Below are 27,436 nucleotides of genomic sequence, written 5' to 3'. Positions count from 1 at the left end.
TTCTAGGTAGTTGAAGCTTTGTGTCCCTGTCTGTCCTTCAGGGAAGTTGTGGGCTGGTTGTGCTCACGAGTACTGCTTCTGTGGCTTTCCGGACCAGAAGTCTCTTGTCGCAGCTCGCTGGCGGGCTGTCCAAGCACACGGGTAAGAACTGCGGCAGCCGAGTACTCGACTTTGCAGAGTATATGCATCTTCAATTGTAGACAGAGGCTGAGACATCTAAAATGAGTGGATTCCATTTGCTGTTATTTAAAGCCTGTTACTGCTTCAAAGTGCAGTTACAATAGTGTCCTACTAGAGCAAATGTTTGCATCCATGGGGGAATGAGTATTTTTCTAACTGAAAGTGTTTGTGTTAAAAGCCTGCTTAGTCTAGTGGGTAAGTGAGGTACTCTAAAGAGTCTGTGGAAGAGTCAGTCTAGATGGACACCTAAACTCTAGCATTTAAAATGCAATGTATAAAGTAGATGATATGAATTCCCCATTGCCTATAATGTCAATAGCTAAAGCTTTGGAATAGCTCCAGTGCATTTTTTTTAAAACATGAGGTATAAAACTGTGGGGGTGTATTAACTATTTTACCTTTGAAGTACTCAGAAAAGTGCATCTTCCTTGGTAAAGTAGATGATTAGGTAAGCTCTCACAACATGGCTCAAGTTGAGGACCAAAATCCACATTTAAGCTGTTAAATATATAGTGCATCCCCCCCTCCCTTTTTTCCCTCTCCTCCAAGCGAGGGAGCAGCCTTATGGCTCGTGGAAGTCAATGCATTCTTCAACACTTGAGTCTTGCTTTGAGCTCTGATAGATGCTCCCCCCCCACCAGATGCAGACAGAGGTAGCTGACTTCAGCCACTGATTTTTCAAAAGCTTGACATTAGTCCTTTAAGACCTGGCTTATGACCCGTGGTTCCTCCTTATTGAAGGTTGCCCTGTGATGCATTCTGTCATAAGAAAGATAAGGAAGTCATTATCAAAGAAATGTAAGATAAGACTAAATAAAACCCAAAATGCAGTTATGGTACTGATTTAGCCTTCCAAAAATTACCTTTTTGAATAAATGAGCACCTCTGACTGGAAAGCTGTAACTGGTGGGTGCTGACTTTATTTTCTGTTGTTCATGCCTTGTTCATGTCAGTGTGCAAGAGTGCATGCTGTAAGTACTCCACTACTGTAATCTTCATTGCACCAGAAACTTGGATTTACTTATTTGTAAAGAAGAAAGGTGAGCAAGTGGTATCTAATGGCATGATAAAATGATGCCCTTTCAAGTTCAAAATGGCAAAAATTAGTTAACTTATGCAGGATTTGATCATATATTGTTCAGGAAAGAGACCATCTATATACATCAGTACATGTATTTTGAGTTTCAGAGTCTGCCATCAGAATTTGTAGAGATACAGCTCTACAGTAAAGAGGTTTTGACAGGATGATTGCTTAACAGGTTGTAGTGGGCTTCAGGGTGTTTTGATTTTATCTTCAGGCCCTTTTGGGCCTTACAATCACAAGGAACAGTCATCATCTTATGCTTAAAGGGGAACTTGGATTTAAAAAAAATGTGTGAAGTGCTTCAACTTTATCAGTTATATTGAACGTTGAAGGTGGTTTTAAATTTTGCCCTGGCAAAAGTCTTCCAAAATTTCTTTTACTCTGCTTTTGCTCTGCTGCTTATCACTGAAATTATCTCAGATGTAAAAGCTAGCTAATAGGCCCATAAGGCCCTCCTTAGTTGCCATCTGCATCATAATGATGCTTTCTGGTTTCCTTTCCATTTCCAAGTACCAGGACAGAGTTCTTGTGTTTTCATTTTGATTTTTTTTTCCCAATTGTTAAAGGAGTCTAGTGAGTCCAGTGCTCCAAAGTCAGTTTTAGATAGTTTAGAGATGACAGGCTGAAACTTAACAAACTTCTCTTGCAAAGAGTGATTCTGCATAAAGCAGATTCTGTACAAGCCTGAAAACAGCCTCTGTATTGGTGGCAGCTGCGTGTGATAACGGAGCTTGCTGGCTGCTGCCAGCAGAGTCTGGGCAATGGGTGGTTTGGCCACAAAGTGCAAAGACGTGAGAAGTTGTAGAGCCTTACTTTCTTAGTGATGTTCTGAATGGAGCTTGGCTGAGAAAGAACAAGTGTTAAGCCCAGCTTTGTGTACATTTGTTCAGGTTCTGTCCATGTATCCTGAAATTTGTTTGCAAGTTCTTTCATCCACGCTGTGGTGAAGTTTGTGTTACGAGTCAAGAGTCTTCCAAGGGATCTTTGAGTGCACAACTGGCCGTTGCGTTGTCTGAAAAAGTAAAAAGATGGAGATGCTAATACAACTTGGGGTGTGCAGAGATTGCTTCTGCAAGTGGTAGCAGGTCCTTTAATATGTATTGATAAGGGAAATGCAATGTATCATTTTAACAAGACACTTGAGCCTGCTTTTCTTTGAGTTAAGGCTAGAAAAGAAGAAACCTGGGATTTGTTCACTGGCTATTTGTTTCCATTATGGAAGAGAAAATAGAGAAAAGATAAAAATGGATCATCAGCAAAGTGATTTGTAGCTGCTTGAGCACTCCTAGATTAAATGTAGTGATAATGTGCTGTCTAGAGCTGGGAAGATGCACAGAGGAAGAGTTAATGATACTTCATTAATAGTTAGCTTTTATTTGGTACACTTCTATGGTCAAACTTCATTGTCACTATGATTATTTGTGCCATATTTTCTTAGAGATGAGCAACTCTGCTGAAGTCTTTCTGGTGTGTGCACATGGGTGTGTGTACACATACATCTCTCTGTCTCCCTGTCTATCTGTCTTCCATCCTCATAAATTGTTGTGTGACTTACTCCTACCAAAGTTTTGTGATTTCAGTGGTGAGTCCCTCCCTTGATCTTCAGATTGATTGCCTTTAAATGATTAATTAAAAAAAAAAAAAGTAGTGGTGTTATTTGCCTTGTGTTTTGGTAATTTTATGGGGTGCACACCATGACCGTAAGCTTTCCTCCAGAATCAAAAAAAGGTAGAAACTTTCTTCAAATCAAAGCTGAAATTCTCATCTCCTAATGTGTCCCACAGCTGCAGTTTGAAGATAACATCAATTATTGTGAGATATGTGCAAATGTGTTTTGAGACTTGGCAACCTTTTGATTAGAAGCAACTCCTTCTGTGTCTCGTGACTGTTTTCCGTGGGAGGGAGGAAATGGGTGGGAATCTAAAAGGCTTCCTATGTTTGATGGTGGAACATCCTAAAATGGAAAATGACTACTATCAAATTATGTATAACTTCTTAAAAACTCAATTTTTATGCCATATTGTTTAAATGCACAAGAATCTATTTTCTGGTTTCACAGTTTGGTTGCACAGAAATTTTGTAAGGGCATTCGAAAGAGGCAGGTGACTGGAGATCTGTTGGAATGGCCCAAGAGAGTTGCTGGGGTAAGGCAATGGGTTTCTCCCCACAGTGCGAGCTCTCCATTAAACTCCAGAAAATGGATCATTGGTTTGCCGGAAAAATAGAAAGAATATCCAGCAGGTGTCTGGGGGACTGGGGCAGTACTTGTCTCATTGATGAAATCCTGATAGGCCTATAATATTCTTCAGATATCCTGGGTGCTAAAAATCTCAAGTGGCTCAGAGCTTTGCCTGCTGCTGCTTGAGAGCTGGAAGCCTAGCAGCCTGCGAGTGCCTCTGCCCCGAGCTGCTGTGCCCAGCGCGGCTTGGGAGCTGGGGCCCGTGCGCGGCCAGCGCTGTGATCCTTGCTTGGCAGTGCCCCCTCGGCTCGGGAAGGCTCTTGCCCAGCCGTTGCCAAGGCCAGGCGCAGTGCATGTTCGGCTGGGCATGTGCTGATGTTGAGCAGGAATTTGATTTGCAGAGGGAGTGACATGTCTCTGTGCTTGCAATAATTAGTTAAGCTGCACAGTGTTTTCTTTGCCTTAATAGGAAAAGATATAATGATTATGTAACCACTTGGATGTGTTTCACATCTGTGTAGCAGAAAATCCCAGCTGGAGAAAAATTCCTCTCTCTGTAAAAAGGAAGGGTGTGGGCTCTTACCTCCCTTTACTGAACTGCTGGCTGCTTTTTCTGCTCTGCAGAACTTCAGATGAGAATTTTTCTGTTTTTAAAGGTTCCTGGTGGCTTTGGTACAGGGCGCTCACAATGGTGTAAAAATGAAGGTTGGTTTTATTGTTGTGGGCTAGAGACTTAGAGGAGATGTTAAATATTTAATGTAACTATGGGTCATCAGAGTAGTCAGATCTTCTCTACCTCCATCTCCTTTGGGTAGTTGCTTAAACCCTCTACACAACAGTTTGGGAATACAGAAAATGCATGTTTGAAAACAATCAAATAAAAGTCTTTGTTATTGCTCAAACTTACAGCTGATGTGTAGCTGCACACAAATTACTTTCCCATGGGCAGGTTATCTTTAAAATAAATAAATACATTTGCATAACTCTATAGGGAGTAGGATAACTGATGCAATAATTACTTAGGAGCAGAGCCAGCATCCTCCAGTTATTTTAAAGCACATGTGCTGCAGTGTCTTTCTGTATTGATATGCTTCTTCTAACATCCTTCTTCTGACACATTCAATTAATGTTTTATAATCTTCTTTCGAAAGAAAATACCCAGCGACTGAGCTAGAAGTGAAATAGGCTGTTCACTTACTTAACAAGCATGGTTAAGTGGTTGTTTGAACCATACTGGAAGTCTCTTTGCTGAATGGGTTGACCTCATATCATTGCGAGCTATTGATTATATGTATGCCTGTGGTTGGCTGGGAGCAAACAGGCTCTCTAGCATTCCCTTCAGTGAGAAAGACATAATTGGATGGATGCTATATTTGATTAGGATTTTCAAATTCGTCAAATATAATCCTCTTCCTTCCCCATGCAGTGCGCGTGCCAAGCGCCATCCCAGAAGGTGGGCGTTCCTGGACTTCCCTTCCCACTTGCTTGTTTAAAATACGCCAAAAAGACGACAGTGCAGAATACTGCTGCTTTTATAGAATCTATATTCCAGTGTGGGTCTCGCTATTTTTCTCTAATTTACTATCAGCTCTAAAAATGCCATTTACTTTATAGTTTGAATTCTCATAGTAGTTTTAGTCCCTTTTAAAGAGCTATGCCACCGAGGAACAGGAAGGTGAGGCTGTAAATCTGTGACATTGAGACAGTTTCCACTGGGTTCAGAACTGCTTATTTGGTGTCTCTGAAAAGTTAGCTGCTTTCCCAAAATGTGTCTGTATGGAGCTGCTGATGAACTGTTACTGAGCTCTGGCTGCTGCACTAGCTGTTGCCTTCCCTAACCGCTGGCATGCTGTAAAACTGCCCTCCCGCTCCTCAGAGCTCTGCAGTGGCTTGAAGCAACGTACAGGTGAGAAACTACAGCCAGACCGGTTGTACACATAAGCTGTCTTCATGATCACAACCAGAAACGCAGCTAGCGTGCTGTGCCCGCTGCCGTGTGGGAGCGCGCCCAAAATGGTGCGTTACGGTGTGGGTAAGGTGCCGTCCCCGCCACGGGCTGAGCGTGCAGGTTGGCGTGGCTCTTGGTAGAGGCGGCGATCAGCTCTGCTAGTGCCGAGAACTTTTTTTGAGCTTGTTCGGTGGAAGGGGTTTACAATGGGAGCACTGTGACAATCCCAGCGCCGTGTTGTAGGCACAGTAATTAATATTTAGCATGGTATCTAGTAATTTTCAGCTTCAGTGCACTTTACAAACATTAATTAACTGTCACAGCACCCCTGTGCAGTAGGTAAATGCCTTCTTTATTGCCATTTTATAGAGCAGCCTAGAGCCTTGAGACCTGCAGGCTCACTGGGTTTGACTTACTGATCTGTAGCTTAATTTTTTTGAAAAGTTCTTTGGTTAAATTAAGATAATTTGTTATTAACTCTGATTAAAAGCAAAATCATGATTGGGTTATCATTGCACCAACTTCTGTAGTACTGCTGCTTTGTTTTAGACCCCACAGCTTACATAAAGTAAAAAAATTAAGAGCATAATTATTTTGGTTGTATTCTGATTTTTTTTTTTTTTTTCCTGATACAATGGCATTCTTGTCTAAGCTTTCTTTGTGGTGGTGGGAGAATTATTTGAAAGAGTTTTATGGAGTCTCTTGTGTGTCAGTCTTGCCTGATGTGTTGGCTTCCAAAAGGCACCTTTATCTTCCTGCAGTTCCTCTCCTTATTTGTAAAGCTCTACTTTTTTTTTTTTTTTTTTTTTTTTGATGCTCTTCTAACTGTTTTTGGAAATAAGTTGTTCTTTGCCGTTTCCCACAAAACTTGCGAGTTGTGAGTGTACAGAGTCTCTGTGGAGGAAGGCCAGGCTGGGGGCATGCGTGCGCTCCGGGTTTTTTGTAAACACCCCTTCCCCTTGAATTTATCCTGTTTGGGAATACAGCTAGTCATGCGTAAGTGGTGCTTCCGTGTAAATCTTGGCGTGAAGGCCTTTGTGGATGTGTTTCTAGTTGTTACCTTGTGCTTTCCTCTGCATGAGTCCCAAGCACAGCGTTTGACTGAAAACTTGCAGCTACTGTTGTTATGCTTCGCCCTGGTAACGGCTCCCAGCTAGAGCTCCTGACAACTCATGAAAGCATTTGAAAAACGTTTTGCTTACAGGAACAATTCTGCTGACATATTTTTCTTCCTATCTTTTTATTACTAGTAAAATTTGCATGAAAACAGGTCTCTGTTTATTAAGAGTTCACAATCCTCCGTTTGACAGCATAATTAGAGCAGCGTTCAGCTTCCACAACGGGAGCAGATGCAGCTCGCCTGGTTTCCTTCTGAACCTGGAACTTCAGGCCCTGTTTTATCACTTGAAACGAATTTGACTTAATCCATACTTTGGAGCTCAAACGAGGCAAGATTCAAGATGGGGTGCGTTGGATGGTGGAAGGCTTGGTACGTGTGCACGGTAAAACTGAGTAGGTCCATGTGAGACAACCCTCCTCCTGTCTTCCCCCAGCCTATAGGAAAATGTCAGGTTGTGCCCTGGTCTGGTCCCACCTCTGAGGACGGTGAATCTAGTCACCGCCGCAGCTGTAACTCTGTCCTCGTCGTAGGCTGAGATACTCGGTGAGCACTAAGCAGCAGGAGTAGATCAGCTCTTGAGCAGTAAATGTCTTGTTATGTTCAAGCGGTCCGGATTAAAAATAAATGATGGGGAGGGAAGAAGCAGAAACACAGTGCTAAAATACAATCCCGAGCAGCAGAATTTTCAGCATACGTATTTATTTTTAATTCTTAGTGCGAACCAAGCAGCTATCTTGGCAGTGCTATGTTTCTATCGCTCCCTCCTGTAAAGGCTTTTTTACAGCACCCTTGTTTAGGCATTTGCCTCAACCTGGGAGCTGGGCGTTCTCACGTTCATGCAGACACGTGAACCTTCTCATTTGATGAAACAGATATTTAATGGTGTGCAACTGGGTTGCATCTGCTCTTTAGTAGAAGTATTTATGAATTTACACATGTATCTCTTCATCATGTGAGCAATTTCTCTGTGTCAATGCTTTTCTGAGGTCTGGGAGTGTTCAGGGGTGTTTCCTGCTCATCTGACCCACATGAACAGCAGCTGGCTAATGGTGGGGCATTTTTGTTTGTTTGTTTCTGGTAATGTATTTTAAGAAATCAAGATTAGTTTTTGTAGCTTCTGCATAATTTTCTGTATTTTTTGCTGTCACACATTATCTAACTTACACAGTAGTTAAACCAAACATTTTTCTGAATTTTATTTTTGCTTAGAGGACTTTTTGGAGAAGATGATTCAGATGGGATAAGTCAAGTGCTTTGAAATAAGCAGCAGTACTTTTGGAATAGCAGTAATATATACTTATCTCCCATTTTATTTTGTTGAATGATATCAAGTATTCAATACAGTAAACATGTTAAATATTTATGACTGTCTATATAGGGATAGATGGTGTGGTAGATTTTTTTTAAAGCAGTATTCTAGAATATTCTTTTTTCTTCTTCCTGCTGCTTTTTCAATTAAAGAAGCTTTTGCAGTGCGTACAGAAATACTGCTATACTCACTTTGCAGTAAATCAGCAGAGCAGAACGTGGCCTCCCAGAACACGTCCCTCGTGGTGGTGTGCTCCCCGCTTGCCTCGTGTCCCGGACTTCTCCCGCCGGCCGCTGGCTTGCAGAGATGTGCTTGCGCAAAACGCCTTTCTGCCCTTTTCAATAAACCATTTCCATGCCAGCGTGGACTGTTAACTCTTACACATCTTGTAGACTTGGACCATTTTTATACAAGACAATGTTTAGAGCTCACCCTCTTTCTCATCCTTGGTATCTCAAAGCAGCCTGGATGTCCAAGTCCAAAAAATGCTGTATAAATGTTGATTTTTATCATAAAGAACATTTTGCCTTTAAAAAAAAAAAAAACCCAAACAGACCTTTGAGAAGAATGATCTATTCGAAATTTTTGCTACTTGCTATTTTGAAGCACAGAAGAAAAAGTGAAAGTTAGACCTGAGAATATTCAAATACAATTGTACATTTAGGTTTTCTGCTATCTGTATCAGTCCATTTTGGAACAATGAAGAGGATTTTTCCCAAACTAGTTTTTGGCACCATATATTAAGACAAAGTGCAGTTTCATCAAATAATAGACCTATAAATGAACAGGAATGCTTTTAACAGCTCTGTAATATATAAAGTGTGCCTCACTGATGGATGCAGTTTATATCTTGGTTTACTAGCTGTAAATGAGATTAATAGTACTCAGAAATAATGTTAGTTATTTCTACAGATGAAAGAGAACTCAAAAGATAATGACTACTTAAAGTTAAATTTCTTGATACAAGAATAAAACAGAAGATGATAATTAACTGTGAAAGAGTCTTATTATAATAAAAATTTGCTGGGTTGTAATATTGTTTACAAAGACATTTTTAATTGCAAGGTTATCACTTTGCATGTCTTTAGAAAGAGTTATGTAAGGATTGACCATGTAAATGGCTATTACTCAGTGTCCTACTGTTATCCTAAGACACTCTTGGGGTATACTGAAATAGTATACTCTAATTGCCTCTTAAAAATGAAGCAGAGCCACTAACCTCATTTCTCATTCAAGGCTGTTTTTATTGTACTGTCCTGGATCTTATTCTTATTTGACAGTCACTGACAAAACTGATGTGACACTGCTTGCGTAGTCTCCCTCTCCCTCTCCTCCCTCTCCCTTGTGTGACAAGGCAATAAATCAGAGGTAATCGATCTGATTAGTATGGAGATGACATAAACACAGATTGTATTGATGTTTGATAGCCCAAGCACCCAGGTTCTGTAAACATAGCTGTTTTTGTATGCTGTGCGGAAGGTCTCCATGATGAAGACAGCCGATACAGCAGATTTTTTGAGCTAAGTTATTTTCCTGGCAAACTTCACAGCAAGTTATGTTTGACTTTGTGTTGGAGATGGCAGTCAGATGGGCTGGCACAAATTGTTTTAATTGTTTTTCAAAATACACATTTTTCTTTTTCCCCCAGAGGCAGGTATGAATCTTAGTTTCTTAGGCTGCCTTACATTTTTGAGTTAATTGCAAAGCTGTGTTATACATTGCAATATTATTGGGCATGAAAACAAACTTTTCATAATTGTTCTGTTTTTGATAATAAGGTTATGTACATCTATTATTAAAATCTCTATCTTTAGGAAATTTGAGATGATGGAGAATTATTCCTTTTCTGTAACTTAACTTGAGAAGAGTTATAAATGAATAGAAATAGAATATGCATTATACTCTATCTGATGTTAAAGTGAAACACGAGAAGGAAATTGCAATGAGCAAGGAAACAGCACTGTATCACAGCTTGTAAGAAAGAAGGCAGAATTATTTACTGTGGAGGAAAGGAGGGTTAGTTAATGTTTACGTCTGAGGAGTATTTCATTTGAGATTTTTTCAAGGAAAAACAGTTCAGCTGAAGTACTCTAATGTGTCGTGGAGTCTGTGTTGTGAGTTACTGGTGTAAAAACGAGTGGAACCTGAACTGCTGTGCCATGAACTGGGATGGAAGGGAAACAGATTTCTTTCAAGTTCTCTTCTTGTATCAAGTTTCCCCAAATGAAATCCAAAAAGTCTGCCACTTGCTTTCCCAGTTTAAGACCTGAACTTGTCACAGCTAACAAACTTCATCAGTGCCCTCATCCAGTAGCTTGGCCGTTGGCTGACTACCTGGCTGATGCTAATGGTAGCTACCTGACGGTTTTATTCCATACACTGCAAATCTTGCTCCACTTCTTAAAAAGCAGGATGCTTTTGAGGAATTGCCAAGTATATTTTCTGACAGTATCTCACTATGTCTGCTGCTTGGAATCAGCTTTGCTCTGCTCCCAGCATCACCAGCAAATCAATATCGCAAACAAAAATGATGTAGGCTAGAACTTTGCTCTTAAAATGCTATGGCTAAGAGAGAGGGGAAGGGGCAGAAGGACTGGTTGTAAGCTGCAGAACTAGCCATAGAGGCTCGCTCTCTCTCTCTCTCTCTCTCTCTCTCTCTCTCTCTCTCTCTCTCTCTCTCTCTCTTTTTTTTTTTTTTTTTTTTTTTTTTTTTTTTTTTAACTGACAGTTATGTGGAAGATGGAAAAGAAGGTGATGGTTAAGTCCAACACACAAGACCTTCCTGAATGTAAAATTGTTTCAAGTTAAATAAGCTTTCTTTCTAATGACTCACGGGTCCTACTGCATTCAGGGTCAAGAAGCAGAGCTGTTCAATTGCAAATTTTCCTGTTTAATAATCAAAGAAACATGTTGCATGGTAGGAGGAAAAGAAATAGTTGCTAGACTTTTCAAAAGTGTTATTTTCAAACTTTGAATTCTCTTGTTTAACTTGACTAGTAAAACAGAAATCATTCTTCGCTGTCTGCTTTGGTACAAATAGTTCAGTTACACAAAAAGTAAAGTACTGTTGGGAATTTTCCTTCTTTTAATGTGAAACATTTTGGATCAGATCACAACCTAATCTGTGCCAGCCGTCTGGCATCAAATTCAATTTGGGAGAGAGTTTCATTTACCCACCTGCCTTAACATCATTGAGTGTATTTCATGAAGTATGGAAGAATATACACTGACTTGCATGTGTTTACACATGCAGTAGTAACTGCTGATTGTAGGTATTTCTGGGAATTAATATGTCAATATTAGATTTTGAACTCCATAGTTAAAATATGAAGCAGCATGTGTGTGTGCAAAGGAGTTTAATTCGTTCCTATGAGTGAAAAATATTTGATTTTAAAAACTGCAGATCCTTGTAGGAGAGGAGGCTGCGTTGTGTGTGTGCTCTGATGGAAGGAAGAGCGTGCTCCAGGCTGCTCGGGGCTCGCAGGGTCCTGGGACCACGTGGAGTTCCTGTAGGGATGTGCTTCAGTAGGGTGGTCACCAGATGCTGGCTGCAGGTCTTGACATGTTGTTTTAGGATCCTGTCTATTAGAAAGCTTTAGAAATTACTTCTAATATCTGGTATTCAATTCAGTTATACTTGTGGCAGTTTCCATTTTTAAATTGTATTTAGAATATTTCAAAAGAAAAGTTCAAAGGGAGTTATAAAATGTATATTTTATTTCTGTTTTCGGTGTTGGTTTTAGGCAGAAATACAGACTCAGCTTCCACAGTTTTTCCTTGTTTGCATTTAATTTCTCCAACCTAGGAGCTTGTCTGTGTAGTTAGCAGTACAATGATGTCTTCATCCTGGAGCTCAGGTTAGCCCATGCGACAGGAACCCTCCCTGTCCAGAGCTTTGGTAAAGCTGTGGTCTGTGGTGTTCTTCTGAACTGGTCTTTAACAATCTTCAAAGATAGTGAGATGGTGGTTTTCTTTGTAATGTCAAATGTTTGAAGGAGAATGGGATGTGTTTGTGATCCGCATACTGATTAAATATTTACTAGTACACTAAACTCTGTTTAAGCAACTTATGTGACAATTCACTTCTGATGCTGTTGCATTTTGCTCAAATGACTTTTTTCAATTTTCTCTACTTAGACTAACTTGTTAAAATTTAGCTATAGATTGTTCAGGAAGGTCATTGCATTATTAAAAAGAAAATCTTGAAAAGTCTGCCTTCAAGAATCAGTATCGTAACAGTTGCAAATTTCCCAAAGGCTCTATTTAAAAATATGATTAGAATAGAGAAAATAAAAAGGATACTGAGAAGGATTGTTGGAAAACTGGAAGTTTCATGCTTTCATGTTGTTTGTGAGTTTAGAGAAATATCTCAAGCCTGGTTTACTCAAGGCGTTTTAAAGTCCACAATATCCTGAATACTATTTAAAACTTGTAAGTGCACTGTAATGACTCTTCAAGTAGGTCCCTCTTCAAAGCTTGGTGGGTTTGGCTTGCTTTTGCTCTAGTCCAGACGGTGCTCACCAAGGTCACTGAGTGTTCCCCAGGTATGGATTAAAGTCGCATGACTTTCTAAATATCTTTTGTTATGAATAACTGAAGACATGATGCATAATGAAAGTCTTTATTGCTTTTTGAGTAGGAGTGCTTCCTTGTGTGCCCAGTTCTTTTTGTTTTGTTTTTTTTCTCTCCCTGGAGAAATTTTGCTCAATGCTGCTGATTTTCGGCTCATTTCAGAATTCCAGTTCCTTGCAGAATTGCAAGTACTTGTTGCAAATCAACGTACAAAGCAATATTCTCCATTTACTCTGGTGTTGGTGTTCTTAAACACTTCTCACAATTAGATTATTTTTTTCAGAACTTAGGTTCCCTGCTATCATTCAAGTTTAAAAGCATTTGCAAAACCCTCATGTTATTTCTGGTGTTAGAAGGCAGAAGAACAGACTTGTACCGGCACAGTGGGTGTCTTCTCCTGCCCAGAAAGCCATGTAGGCAAGTGTTCAGCTTAGCTGTCTCTAGACCAAAGTGATTTTGTTCATATGTGTGGAGTTGAGCATGTGTTTAGATGCCCAAGAAGTGGTAAGCATCTCATGAGTCTGACCTGAGTGTGTTGTGTTTTTTGTGTTTTTTTTATTTTTGGGTTTTTTTTTCCTCCCCCCATATCTCAGCAAGCTGATGTACAACTGGGTGTGCATCTGAGTGCCTTTCCAGGTTAGTAATTGTTCTAGCCTTTGGATGAGTGTGAAGGCTGCACTTTGCTTTTTCTGACTAAATGCTAGACTTGTACTGTTGGAAGTGTGTAATTGTTCAGCACTCACTTCCTCCTCCTTTCTTTAAATCGAGGATTTGTTTTGACAGCTAAAATTCTGGTGGTTTTCTGGTTTTCTGCTGCAGTAGAACCTAAGAACAGATGTCACAGCAGAATGTTTGTGTCCCCTTTTAAATGCTGAAAATTCATTTTCTCCATTAACTCAAAGTTTTCCTAGCTAGATATTAAAAAAAATTTTTAGATGGTTGTATATCATCCTGTATTGCAAAATCTTGATCTTTTGATCTGGCTGAGGGTGTCCTCAAGGGTAAGATACTTAGTATATTGGTTTTTTTACTGAACATTTATAAATTTCATTAGTAAAAAAGATAGTTTTGGTGTCTGATTTAATGTGTATCCCTATTTTATGCATTTTTTTGATAAGTTTTCTTGAGTTGTTGCAGTTAGCCATTGTTCTAAGGCAGATTTTGTGCTGTCCAAAGAACCAATGAAATACTCCATAGTTGAAATACAGGGTGCATCTTCCTTGTCATAGGTTTTAGTTTGTTTTGAATCTGGGTAACTTTTAAACCAACATTTTCCTTGCAAGTTTGATTTTAATTCAACCATTTGGCCGAATTCAAAATAAAGCTTTCTGTGAATTCTCCACTGGCTATATTAACCAGTTTTCCATGCTGCCACCTCCTTTCTCGCTGAGACTTGCACTGGTGTGTGCTTGCACTGACTGGGCTCTCCCTGTCCTCTCCTCCCTGCCTGCTCTGCTCTGCACATGACCAGGTAGCGGAGGATTTGGGGAAGAACGGTGGACTTTGCCTATTGCCGTGGCGTGCAATTCACGTGCAAGTGGGTTCTTCCAAGGTGCTCCGGGCAAGGAAAGCATGTAGGGTGCTGCAGGATGAAGCCCAGAGATTGGACTTCAGTTGTTTTTTGAAAGTCTGGGGTCAAAAATACATCAAGTAAATCATGTGAACTGTTGTTACTGACTTCTTGAAAGTTTTGTTAATGTGCTTGCTTGTTTATGTTTTCCTTTTTCTTTTGAAGTTTCAGTGCAAGGCAAAATAAAATACTTGCCTCTTGCTGTCCTTTATAGACAATGGTGTTTTTTAGGACTTTTATTTATTTTACAAAAATTGCATGGTCCACTAAGCCGAACTTGCCAAGAACCTTTGCCTCATTTTTGCAGATTCAATATTTGTTTCTGCAGAGACAGCTGTTGACAGAGAATTTTTTTTAAGCTCTTCCTAATTTCTCATAGGGATCTCAGTGAGCTCTGAAAGTACTATTCCCTGAAATCCCTGGAAATCAGTAACCTGTGACAAAACAGAAATTTGTAGCTTTTCATAAGTAGTATAGATTTGAGGAATGTTAATTGAATGCAAAGTGGAATTATACTTGGTCAGAATTTATATGCAAATTATTTGGCCATTTAATACGTACCTTGGATGTCTTTTGTGCTTTCTTAGGTGCATCTCAGGTGTATCCTTAGACTCTGTCTAGGACTGAAAATAATTTTGATGCTTTGGCTGATGGTTTTTCTTGATAAATAATCAGTAAAACATTTCAAAAAATATATAGGCAACTTCAGGGATTCCTGCAGTAGTGGTTACATTTTAATGAATAACCAGTATTGGCTGTTAGGTCAAGATATGTTTTATAAGATGGAAATTTTAACTCATTGCTGTGAATGCAGTGAGAAGCACTGAAAGTCAGCTTATCCAAAGGATGCAGGTGCCTGCTGTCTTCTCGAGGCTGGTTAAGCTACGTTTATGTTCATAAGCTAGTAATTGTTCAGGAATTGCTTCTGTGTGTATTTTGACTATTGAATGTGAGACAGAATAGGTATAAATAATATAATATAGGGCTGTCATTGACTTCAGGAGTAGGAAGTAAAGAAGAAAGCTACTACTTGGGGGGGAAAAAGTCATTTAAGGTGATGGCATCTGACGTACTGCACAAGGATGGAGGAAAGCCTGTAAGTGTTGAAGGGTAGAAAAAGGGCTTTGAGTCCTTTATGGCTTCTGATCCCTGTCTAAACATGCCATTTATTGTTAGTCCAAACCCCAACACAGATGTAATCTGTCTCTGATTGCTTTGGTCAAGATGATTTGACTTTGGGGGGGCAATTTCTGAGAAATAATGTCTCTTCTTGCCAGAGGTGTTGAGTTTTAAAACAAACAAAAAACCCACCAAAACCCTACTGTATTCTAAATGGCTGCTTACTAGGCACTGGATGGAGTTATCTAAATATGTTGTTACATAAATGTAAATATTATTTTTATCAAGTGTGCCTTTTGACACAGCTGTCCATTTAAAACAATTTTAGTAAATATTTTTGTATTCTGGATTCATGAAGTGGAATTATCCTTCGGTTAATTTTTGTCAGATGACATTTTGTAGAAAAATGAATGCACTTTGTATCAGTTGTATCCATTTAGTCCTTCCAAGCAGGCAATAAAATGGTTAAGAACTTTGCTTTCTATAGAACCAAGAGATTTCTTAGTTTATTTTCTGCAAAAAACTGCAAAATGCAGTTAGTGTTTAATTAGGTTTTTCTGGAGTATTCAAATCTAATTTTAAAACACTCGTGTGTGTTTTTTCTATATTTATCTGATAGTGCTCTCTTTAACCCTCTCTGGGACACTGTTTCCTTTTCAGTCCTCTTAATTGCTTCCCCGGAGACAGGGCTTCTTTCCCGGCTCCGAAGGCAGCTGGGGAGGGTGCTGTCCCGTGGCACAGGCAGACTGGAAAGCACAAACTTTGTCACTTAATGGCAAAGTTGCGCTGCCGCTCTGCGAGCTGGCAGAAGCGCAGCAATGGAAAGCGAGAGCTGGCGCTTAGCTCGCGGCTCTGTGTTGCCTTTCTTACTTTGTGTGCTTCCTGTCATGGAGACTGGGGCAACATCACTGAGCGTTTGAAGTTTAGATGCAACATGAAAAGTGAAGAATAGAAAGCCATAACTTAAATTTCCTTCCCCCGCCTCTTCCTGTCAGTTAATATTTCACCTTTAACACTAAATATTTATTTTGGTTGCCATTTTGAATTTCAATTTGTATACATTTGCTTTCAATGAAAAATACATTATGAAAGTTGTTATTTAGCTAATACCTTATTTTATATAAAGAAACATTTGCGAAGTAGACAAGATAAACAATTTCTTCTACCATTAATTTTGTGTTAGTGCATTTCTTCTTTAAAGAACTGTCAGGCTACCTTTCTTTGGGAAAATAAATTCTGGAAGCTCATTTCGCTGGATGTGTTGTATTGGATTTGTTTTCCACAGTTTTTTCTTCTCTTAAGGAATTTTAAGGCATTTGCATTGAAGGTGAAACAATTAATCTATGCAAGTCATGCTCGATATCATAATGCCAGACATAAGTGAATAAACTGGGGGAAACGGGAAAAACTGGGGTTTCTAGGTAGTCAGTAAAACCTTCTGTTTTAAGAAGGAACCTCCTTGCTGAGTATTTCTGTGCAATCTGCCTTGTTGCTCCGGGCCTGCTGCAGTCCTTGCCGCTGGTGCACAAGTGAGGAGCAGCAGTAACGGGAATGGCTCCGGCCAGGTCTAGGCGATCGTTTCAGGGAAGCTCATCGGTTCGGGGCTGTTTATTTCCAGTCGTTCACCGCCTAGCGCCCCTCAGTCGGACAGAGCGCGCCCGGGTACCCTGCGCTGCCCTTGGGCTCACCGACTGGGGCGACGCCTTGGTGGCGGGCGCAGCAGGGTGGGGCGCTGCGCGTGGAGCCCCCCGAGGCCTCGCTCGCCCGGCGGCAGCGGCCCAGCCGTTCCTGGTCCCTCGCGCCTTTGCGAGGGCGAAGCCCGTGCTCTGCAGTTTCCCTCCTGCGATGTTTTCCTTGAACGAATTTCCTGTCTGCTGCTACACAGTCCTGCTGTTATATCAAAAAGGTAAAACTATTTGGTTTATAACTTGAGCATGATTTTCTGAAAAAGACATTATGTGGCTCAGTGTTCATACCCCCTGATTCCATATTATATCTTTAACTTCCAGAGGAGCAGACATTTATTAGCCTCTAAACTTGCCTGAGGCTCTGACAATACAGTTGGGTTCTCTTAATCTCCTGCATAATCACTAGGGATAAATATTTCTGTGCCGAGTTACGGCTTTAGATGCACAGGTAGTGCTTGCTGGCTTTCTGCCACCCCCACCTATTCGCTACCGTTTCGACTGGCGGTGCTGAAGGAACGTGGGGGAAGGTGGTGGTGCTGGCAGTGATGGCTAAAAACCTGTTCTGGGCTGTGCATGTTGCATTGGCCTTTATCCGTGAACAAGAACAGGGCCCCGATGAATCTACCGGGCGCCTACCTGGGGAGGAAAATTACCTGTGGTTTTGGTGTGATATTGGATAGTGAGAGTGTGGAAAGAGCTGTAGGAGGGCGCTCGGTCTGTGTTACCTCCTCTAAGGCAGTCCTTGGTCAGCTTGGGTCGCTGAGGAGCCCTTGACTCCTCAAGCCATTCCTTGTTAGGACTTCAGAAAGCCAAAGTAGTCTGGAGAGAGGACAGCCCTTGCTGTGGGGTTTGCTCTGTGGCTAGCGATACCATTTGTCGGTTCCTCCTTTTTTGGGGAGCTGTGGCTGTGGCTCACCAGTGGCTCCTGGAGAGAAAATAAAGCCACAGTTCTTCCTGAGCGAATACAAAGTAGTCTGTTGTTGTGCTGGCCTTGGGACAGGGTCGAAGCTGCTTGGAGTCCTAGCAGTGCCGTTAGCCCTTTCAGCCCTCCGTGGGCTTCAAGCGCGTGGTGCGACTCAAGCCCACGCGCGCTCGGGTGAGCATTTGTGGCACTCGGGTGCTGCGTTTGCCGTCTCGTGGCGTTGGTGGCTAGCGCTAATGTGCAGCTCTGCTGTGCTTCCTGGCTGAGCAGCAGCTCTCCTCTTCCTCCTCTGCAGAAGGATGCTTTTTTTTCCTTTTTTTCTTCTTTTCCTTCCACGTATGCCAGCAGGTGGGAGATGTGCTTTGTATGGGGGTGGACTGAGCTGTGCCACGCTTACCTTGGGTTGCACTGATCCTTTTGCTAGGGTGGTGTCGGCAGCACTCTGCCAAGCAGTAATTTCTAGCAGGTTTTACTGCTAGGAAGTATTTATTTAGCAGATTCGCATTTAAAGCAGAGGGTCAGGACAGTCCTCCAAATTGAACCGAACAGACCCAGTACTGCAGGACCTGTGCTCTGATCTGTGCCTGCTTAGTCTTCTGTAGGCATCTGGAGAAGCGCTGCTCCGGGTTCTTGTTGCACTTACTTGAGCTTGAGGATTAGGCCTGAAAATGATAAGTTACCTAGACTGCGATTTGGTGTTTGTTTTGCAGCAGAGCTTAATATCACTGCCTCTCTTGAAATTTGAAAAGAGGATAAAGAGCTCATAACAGTTTCATAACAAGTGAAACGCACCAGACAAGTACTGAAAGAGTGAAATCGAAGATTAAAGGAATGGAAGGAAAAAGGAAGTAAAGAATGGTTAATTCAAGTCTTGTCTTATCTGTTCTTAAGTGCTTGTTCCAGCATTACCATATTGTCTGTGATCTGCTCCTTGTCTCAGCCCTGTGGGCTAAAGTTACTCTCTTGCAATAGTCAAGATGAAAAGATAATAGGAAAATGTCTTACAAAAATCTGTTTTAATTCAGTAGCAAATGTTCAAATGAGACATTACAGCTAGTCATGCTTTGTATTCTGACCAATTGTGAAATTCTCCGTGACAGCTGGAATATATAATAATCTGGTTTGTACCTTTCTGCAAGCACAGCTATAGCTGTTTGAAAAAAAAAAAAAGACGTTTTTTAACTTACCTGTTCAGTTAGATGTTGTGTTCTCTTTTCTTTAGCAGTACACCTTAAGAGCAACAAAACCAAAAACTCTGCTCAAGGGTGCGATACAACAGGTCTAACCATAAGCCAAGCTTTTTATGGCATAGTTGTGAGCTGTAATATGTTGTTTCCTTAATGTAGCAGGTAGTGTCAAAATAGAAAGTATTTATCGGAGAGAATGTGCTTCTAATATGCTTTTAAAAGGGCAGTTAAGTGGCGTGAGGTAGCTTATCATTAACAGGTATTACCTTGTGTCCAGGTTTGGCCACGCTTTCAGTAGTTCTTGTAATGTTCACGTTACACAGTTTTGTCAGGGTTTTTCTGCTCCCTGCTGCAATTATACTCTTGACAAGTTCAAATAGGCCATGTAAAGTGGTGTATATGCACATTTGATACTGCCTACGGCCTGTAATCAGCTGAAAATTTGGAATTAAACGTTAACATTTTTGGTGTAGATGTCAGTTCAAGATTCTGGGTTTTTTTCCTGTGGTTATGTTGCCACTGATGCATACTAAGTGACTTTTAAAATTGCCTGTCTCAAAGCATTGTAAAACTCAAATATGAAAGAATTAAAAATTTATTTGAGCTTATTGTTGTGAATTTGATGAAAGGTTGAGTGGTCGGTTCATAAATGTTCTTCAGTAGCCTGAACTGTGGCTTCCTCAGGGTCACTTGTGCCCTCTTCTGGTCATTCTCTGCTGGTATCATAAAAGTATATGAAGGTTCTCTTCAGTCAAAAGGTTGAGCAAAATTCAGTGATGTAAAATGGAAAAGCAAAGCAGGCCTAAAGCTGACATAGAACCTGAAGTACTGGCTAATCCTAAAATGGTATTTGCAGTTTTCTGTTAAAAAAGAAAAATGGAAAACACATTATTTCTAAACGATAGTATAGCAAATATTCCCCTATGGGGATGGTACAGGATTGGTTGGGTTTTGTTCTAAATATGTAGGATGCTAGGAATTTAAACACATTCCTGTGGTTTTTTTTTTTTTTTTAAAGACTTGTAATGTTTCTAGAAAGTCACTAGACCTCTAAGTGCGAATGGGTAGGAGATCATTTATGCAACTACTGCTGCTTACCTACTTTCCCTGCCCTCCACAGTGTTGTATTCTTGGACTGAGGTTAGGTTTTTAAGTAATTCTCATTTCTGTTTTGCTTATCTTTCTGTACAGTCAGCAGCAAGCCTGGATTTGGAGGCCACAAGCATAAGGGTTACATACTTAAGTTTGGATGGGGAAAAAATTAGAATCTGCAAAAATTCACAAGTAAGCCCCAGCTGGCCTTGCAACACTTATAATCTGTGAATTTGCAACAGAAGCTGTCGAGCAGTATGTGTGTATGTATTGAATTGTATATATTGAATTGGAGACTAAATACTTGTATACCAAAATGAGGGTTAAAATAATGTACTCTTTAAAAAAAAAAATGTAATGGTTAGAGATATGTGTCAAAGGTACAAGTTTCAAAATCTTCAGGGTCTGTAATTTTCATGCATCTGAAAATAGGTTTATTATAATTACTTCTCCAAAGACAACTAGAAAATACCCGTTCTAAAACACCTCACAGACTTCAAAATAGCCTTGTTTAAAAAAAAACCCAAAAAACTCCCATAGTTTAACTCTATGGAGGTTAGAATATAATTCGTAACAGAGAGTTCATGGTTAATGGCACAGTCATGTGCACAGGCTTGTTGGTGTGTTTATGTGGAAGTTGACTGATGTCTGAGCTACCTCCAGCCTACCGTGATGGCTTCTAGTCGAAGTTTTATTGCTTACCTTTTACCTAGAGGCAAAGTGGAAAGCAAGTACTGAAAACATTAACTAGAAGTAAAGTCCAGCACTTTGTCAGGTTGCTTAAAAAAACTTCCATACTTCAGCCCCTTTTACGGTTCTTCGTGCTGGAAGAAGAACCGACTTTCCATAGGTCCAGCTGAAGGAACTGATCCTACGCCGGAGAACTGGCGTACTTGCCAAACGTTGAGCTTTAGGGCTTGCTCCCAGCCCAGAGCCTTTGCTGGCAAGGCTATATCACAGAGCCCGTTAGCGGCAGGAGGGCGCAGGCGGCACGAGAGCTGCCCAGCCTTGCTGCATAGCGTTCCTGAAGCCGACAGCCCTGCTCTTCTGCAGCACGCTGGCCTCTGTGGTGTGTGTGTTGGTTTGGAGGTAGGACTGTCCTTCCTCGCCGTGCCTTCCCCCTCTTCACCTATACTTGCTGACGAAAATTGCATTAGACTGGAGAGGGAGAATGGTGCTTTGGGACAAGTCATCTGTCCTGGTCTTAGATGACATGGATGAAGTTAGCAGCTCTGCCACAGACTTGTGTGCTTGTCGCAAGATGTCTGCTCTGTCAGTCTGCTGCTCCCGTGTAGATTGGACATGCAGTAAATGGTGGGAGAACACTGTTAGTGACTGGCTTTGGAAACCACAGGTTTTCTCTTTAGGAGTTAGGCTCAACTTTTGATGCAGTTCTGGGGTGTGCGGCACAGTGGAGTTCTGGTTTCTTGGGGCCTCTAGGTTGCTGTAAAGAAGCGCCTAGTAAGTGGCAGAGCCAGCTATCTTCTTTAGCTTCTGGAACCATCTTTGCAGTGTTTCAGGACTAGATGCGAACTGAAGGTAGTCTTAACATTTATGGCCCAAGGTATGTATCTAAAGATAAGAGGCTCTTAATCAGAAATGATCACTCAAAATGTGAAATGCTAAAATGTGAAAATCATGCCTTTGTTTTGGTGCTGGCACTTGTCCTTGGTGCTGCTTATTCTGCATTCTGGAAACCCCTGCAGGCTGCCCAGGATCTCGCAGACCGTCCCTTCCCGATAGGATTTCAGGATTAGCTGCCATTAACAGGCACACTGGGGCGTGAACATGTCCTCCTTGGACCTCTTCTTGCTCCAGGATTGATCCCTTGAATATACTTTGCTTTTTTTCTTCTGTGGCTTGTTCTGGTGTCCTTTTGATAGTCCTAGTAATAACATCTATTGCACTTAAAAATTTCATTTTGCTCCAAATGGCTTTTGTGTGTTTGATGTCAACCCTACTGTTGTTTTAACAGGGTGTGTCTCTAGTAAATACAGTAACCACTGTTATAATGTATATTTGCATTAAGTAATCCTATCAAAAGCTTGATCTAATGTGGTTTTAAATAAGAAATTATTCTTTTAGATTAAATGCAAAAATCTGGTTTTCCTTTTTCCCTCTTTTGTTTCCTTTTCTTCCTCCCACTGTGTGTATTGTATAGGCTTTTTATTTACTCTGCCAGATTGACAAGATTATAAATGAGAGCTGTGTGTGGAAGCCTCTAATTTTTCATAAGTAAATGAATTAATTTATCATAGCTGTTGTGTTTTATTGCTGTCTCCATGCCAGACTGGCCAGCTTCTTTATTCCCCCTTTTACCTTCTAAATACTGAATCCGTGTCATTGTGTTTGACAGCTTTCTGATTCCCCTGTCAGATGCAATTTGGTGCTAATCACATTTTCTTTGCTTAGTGTCAATGATATAGGCCATGCATAATATTCCTGTATGTCCACTTATTTACTTGAAACACAGCTGAAATGTCTTGGGCATTAATCTGATAGAGCTACTACATTGAAATGCAAAAATGATGCTTGAGTAGTAAGATAATGTGGTGTGGCAGATGTGCAGTAGATAACATTGAGGCTAAACTACTGATCTTTACCGAGCTCTGATGCATTTTATTTGTTGGTTTTGCATACCTTGTCGTAGAAAAAGATTGTAATCAGTATTGGTTCATTAGAATTGCACCATTGGCAATTGAATTCCTTTTGTATGGTCAAAATACGAAAGAGTTTTTTTTTTCTCTCTCCCCATTTTAAGGGCAGAATATACATTTTTAAAGTTTTGGGAAACATTTTGTTTATGCCTGCATTTAATGTGAGTGTTCATGTCTTTCAGTTATTTGGGATTTGAAAAAATTTTAACTTTTTTTCTTTTTGTTTGTGCATCTCTAGTTTTCACAGCTGCTGCTAAGTGGCTGCTGAATATTTAAAATTTATGTAAGTACCACTGGTCTGTGTTATTCAAAGCTAGTGCATACTGTGCGTGTTCATCTGTTGAATTCCTCCAAAGGTTGGTTTGCAACACTTTTGCCAAAACTGTGTTAAAACTATGCTTCGTGAGATGTGTTTTCTTCAGTTACCTCTTCGCACTTTTTTGTATCTCGAAATGCTACAGAAAAGCAAGTGTTCCTAGGGGACGTGAAGACCTTGAAACTTAGGTCCCCATAACATATATCAAGACTTTGGTCATACGTTTTTATTAGTATCTACTGATTGAATTATGTGGGGGGTTTTTGTTTTTGTTTTAATTTTGCATGTTTTACCTGCTCTGAAATCCTGGTATCTGTTTAGCAATAGTGGTGAGGGCTTGGGGGAGACTGCTTTACAAAGGGAAAACTTTTCAACAGCCTTTCTTTGTAAAAGTGTGCTTAAGTAGGAGATTTGGGGAAGGAAGGAAGTAGTATTGGTGTGTCTTAACTGATGAATTTTGAGAAACGTATATAATATGAAAACAATCAGACAATTTTATGCTTGTCAGCCTCATAGTCATTGAGAATGTTTTTTTCAATTCACTTTCTGCATGAGCCTTCCAGCTGGGTGTCTTTATTTTAGGGCATATGTTGCAGCTAGGCGTGAGAGCTTCATCAATGCATATCGGCAATTTTAAATTTCCCCTCTCTTAGTGTGGGAATTCTGTTCCCAGCAAAGAAATTCCAGGCTGGAGTAATGCTTTATGGCAAGCACACGGCTGCTGCTTGATGATGCTCCTGTGTCTCTGTAGAGATGGCTGTGTGTGCTCCCAAAAAAGCACTTAAGCAAGTAATTAAAGTGCAAGTAGTTAAGTGTATGTTGTGGGGTTTCTAGCTATGTTATTCTCTTACAGCAGTACTGGTCTATGTAAAAACTCCTCAAGAGCTCAATGTTACTGAAAACTGGTTTACTTGAAATGCTGAATAAAGGTGTCTAAGTGCTTTTCTATTTGTGCAGCATCTGCTTGCTTGAGCTTGAAAGCGAATGGCTGGATCGTAAAGTTGGAGTCCTTTTCCTTTTAGAAAGAACAGATTAAAATTTCTCGTTGCTTTTTGTGACGGGGTGTTTGCGTTGGACCGCAGAGAGGTAGTGGCGTGTTTGAGAGTGCCCCGAGCTGGCGCTTGGGCCCAAGGCCTCCCACTGGCTCTCTGGCCTGTGCTGGGTGAGTGACCTGACGTAGTGCACCGCTTCCCCTGTTTGCAGAATTGCAGTAAATATTTTGTAAAGCCCTTAAGCTATTGATGAAAAATGCTGTCCAGGAGAAAAGATAATTTCAGGATTAAAATAGTAACTTGAGACTTGAGAAAAGCAGGCTTGATTCCCAGGTTTGCTGTGGATATCATGTACTGTCTCGCGTGAACCAGCTTCGTTGTGCCTTATGTGTCTGTGTTTGAAGCAGGAGTCGTGGCCTTCTCATGCTGCCAAACTGTGAAAAATACAGTAGAGTTTTTGTACTTCCTTATTTTTGTGTCCTTCTATTGTCACAGTGTCTTTAATTAAAAACTGTGAAACTAGCAACTAATTGTAAATATGCTTAATATGATAAATGAAGTTTTAGTCTCTTGGAAATCCAGGAATTAAGCACTTAAGTCATAATTCCATAGTTGGAAATTAGGTGTTTTCTATTATTTGTATGTGCCAATAGAAGATGTTTAACTCGGGACATGGCTTCCATTAATGATACAGAGAAATTCTTCATATTCTCTCTCACTGCTTGCTGTAGCTAAACATCTTCGTTGAATTAAAAAAAATGTTGGAATGCTTTGTAATTCCTGTTTGTTAGCAGAGCTGATAAATTCTTTTGTTTGTATTTCTTTCTAGGTTATTTTAAGTACTATTTATGTATGCTTTAAATGTCATAAATTATCAATTTATTTTAGTATGAAAGACGACATGAATCTGTATCACGACTGTGGAGCTGGAACTGCTTTTTTGTGGTATTTCGAAAACAAATTTACCTCATTTATACGACAGTTCATAGTGCTACATAATATATTTGAATGTGGCCCTGAATTCTTTCATTTTTATTTTAATTGTATTTTGCTTTTGTTTTGGAAGATGATGAAAGGGATCTAAAAGTAAAAAAAAAGTCGGTATGTTCAGCTCTTAGCCTCTCAGCTCAAAGTCGCTCTGCTGATGCCTAGCTGGTAACGGGACCCTTCATAAGGGAATCGGGAGGAGCGCCAGACTTTTCGGGGGGCCGTAACTAGTCACTAGACTTCATCCATGTGACGTGGAGGAAAGTATGTGTGTTGAAGATAAACTCCCTCTGTATGTGACTCAGATGTAGTCTGTTTTTATTCAGATCTGAAAAATACTAGTTAAGAATGACTTATGGAGTATTGGTGAACCTATAGTCTGGTTGGATGCGTCACACGCGTCAGGCTTATTCGGATGATATTTTGGGTGACCTTGTTTTGAAGGGACTTGCAGACTAATCAGGTTGGTCAGCAGACATCAAAGATTAAGCGAGGTAACACCAGAATCCCGCTGGGACCAGCAGTACGGCTGCGACGTTGGCACGTGCTGGGCGTTTACGTGATTTGTGTTCACGTAGTGCTGATCCGAGACTCCTGAGCTCATGTAAGAGAGAGAATGCAAGTAATAATGAAAAAAGTATTTTATATCACATAGGGATCCACCTTTCATCTAGGAATAAATTCCATACAAGGGTGGACAAAATACTGTTTGTATGTGCAAAACTGGCAGTGTGGCTGTTTACTTGGGATCCTCTCTCCTGTGTGAAATGGCAGGCTGCTTTGGCTTTTCCCACTGACACAGCATCACTTACCTTAATAGGCAATAGAAGGGAACAGGTAAAGGAAGGTTTGTTTTCACGAAGTCGGGTGGGTACACACACCTGGGCAGGTAGTCGAAAACGTGCCAGGAGCCTGCTTGAGATGAGCTCTCCCATCTGTCGGCAGCCTCCCGGCTGGCAGCTGCCTCGCTGATGCAGTTCAAGCTGAAACTGGCTCCTCGGGTGCCAAGACGCTATCTTTTTTGTTTTTCCTCCAAAAGTGTCATAAAAAGGATTTAAAAGATCTTTAAAGAAACCAGTCTAGAGACTTGGTAAAAATAACTGATTGTTTTTGGAGGCTAGCTAAAAATACTGAAACAGGAGGGGTGGGGAGGGCCTATCAAGGTTGTCTTGCAATAGCATAGCCTTACATGTCCGGTGTGTAATGAAAGCAGAAATGGTGCGGGTTTGGTGCTGCTGGACACAGAAACTTTCAGAAGGGAGTAGCTGCATAATCACATCAGTGGTTGTTGCCTCTTTTGTTCACTTTTAATACAGCTTCTAACAGCTTTTTTTTCTTTTTCTTTTTTTTTTTTTTTTTTGAAATATGAGTTAATGTGGGAATTAATATCTGATAATGGGCACCAAGAACTCTTTGAATGTTAATAGTATTATGCATGCTTTCTCTATCTCTTTATATTTGCATTCTAATAGGGTTGGAATATTTTATTGGCATAAAAAGAAAAAAACTTAAGAGATTGAGTGTGGGTATACCTTCAGTGATGCACTTTTGGGTAAGAAACCGGGGTCCTCAATTGATATCCTTGCCAGCATAACAACTGTGTTGACTGCAGAAGGGAAAAGATGTTAGTAGTTAATAGCAGTTATGTCCCGAGGTACTAGTTAGCAGGGGTAATACATCTGGTTTCCAAACTGGGGAGTGAACAAGAAATGTATTTAAAGTAATTGGATATGAATTATATATATTTCTACATTTATTACAAAAAAAATTCATTTTCAGTGATTGATTGCGATTAAAATGTTGATGTGCAATTAAATACCTTTACATTAAGTTTAACACTTTTTTATGAAGAAAATGTATTATATGCATATTTATGCAGTGATACTTAACGTACATTTATTCAGAGTCTTGATTTTTACATTTAGCTTAAGAAATGCTGAGTGACAGTTCTTATTTAGTAGAATATTAATTTCTTCATGGCTTGTGTCAAGCTAGTTTTAGAAATTGAAGTTCAATTAAAGCTGCAGAGAACTAAAATGAGTTTTAGTTAAGAAAAAATGGCAAACATTCTGGATGTGTCCTAAAAAGAGATTTATCAAGAGTTTTGTATTTAAAGCTGATATGTTAAATGGAAGCCGTTTATACATAATGTATGGTAGACTATATAGATGATAGAATAGATGAGACCAGAAAGAGTCTTTCAAGGTTTAGGAGTTAAATGTTCAGTCCTTGCAGTTTTTATTTTTTTCTGCAGCCCTTTAGTTTTTATTTGGAGGCAGTAAGAAAATAAGATGAGCCAGCTTCCCTGCTTTTTGAGTTCACACGTGATTTTGTTGTTGTTTCGAATGAGCTGACTGTTGAATTGAATAGCCTGGATAAACCGGCGTGCAGAGAATATACTGTTTGCCAAGAAGTGTCAGCCGTGGCTCTCGGGAGTTCATCCTTTACTTCTTCACGAAACTCGAGCTCCACGCAGATAGCCCAAGGCTTTCCCCTGTCCAATAGTTTGAGTTT

The 27,436-nt window shown here is 40.3% G+C and overlaps 1 protein-coding gene across 6 annotated transcripts in view; it reads left to right on the top strand.

The window, feature by feature from the left end:
• Window positions 1-27,436, top strand: part of PARD3B (par-3 family cell polarity regulator beta) — a 432,959-nt gene that overhangs the window by 98,720 nt on the left and 306,803 nt on the right. Inside the window, exon 3 of one of the 6 annotated variants that reach the window (XM_064515261.1) lies at window positions 42-141. The exons of the other annotated variants lie outside the window; for them this stretch is intronic. Coding sequence (XP_064371331.1) covers window positions 42-141 — 100 coding nt within the window. The remainder of the gene's footprint in view (window positions 1-41; window positions 142-27,436) is intronic. 6 annotated transcript variants of the gene reach the window in all.

This window comes from Dromaius novaehollandiae, chromosome 7, assembly GCF_036370855.1.
Source record: "Dromaius novaehollandiae isolate bDroNov1 chromosome 7, bDroNov1.hap1, whole genome shotgun sequence".
NCBI lineage: Eukaryota > Metazoa > Chordata > Aves > Casuariiformes > Dromaiidae > Dromaius > Dromaius novaehollandiae.
The sequence above is the reverse complement of the archived record's forward strand: the minus strand, read 5'-3'. Positions and strand labels throughout refer to the sequence as shown.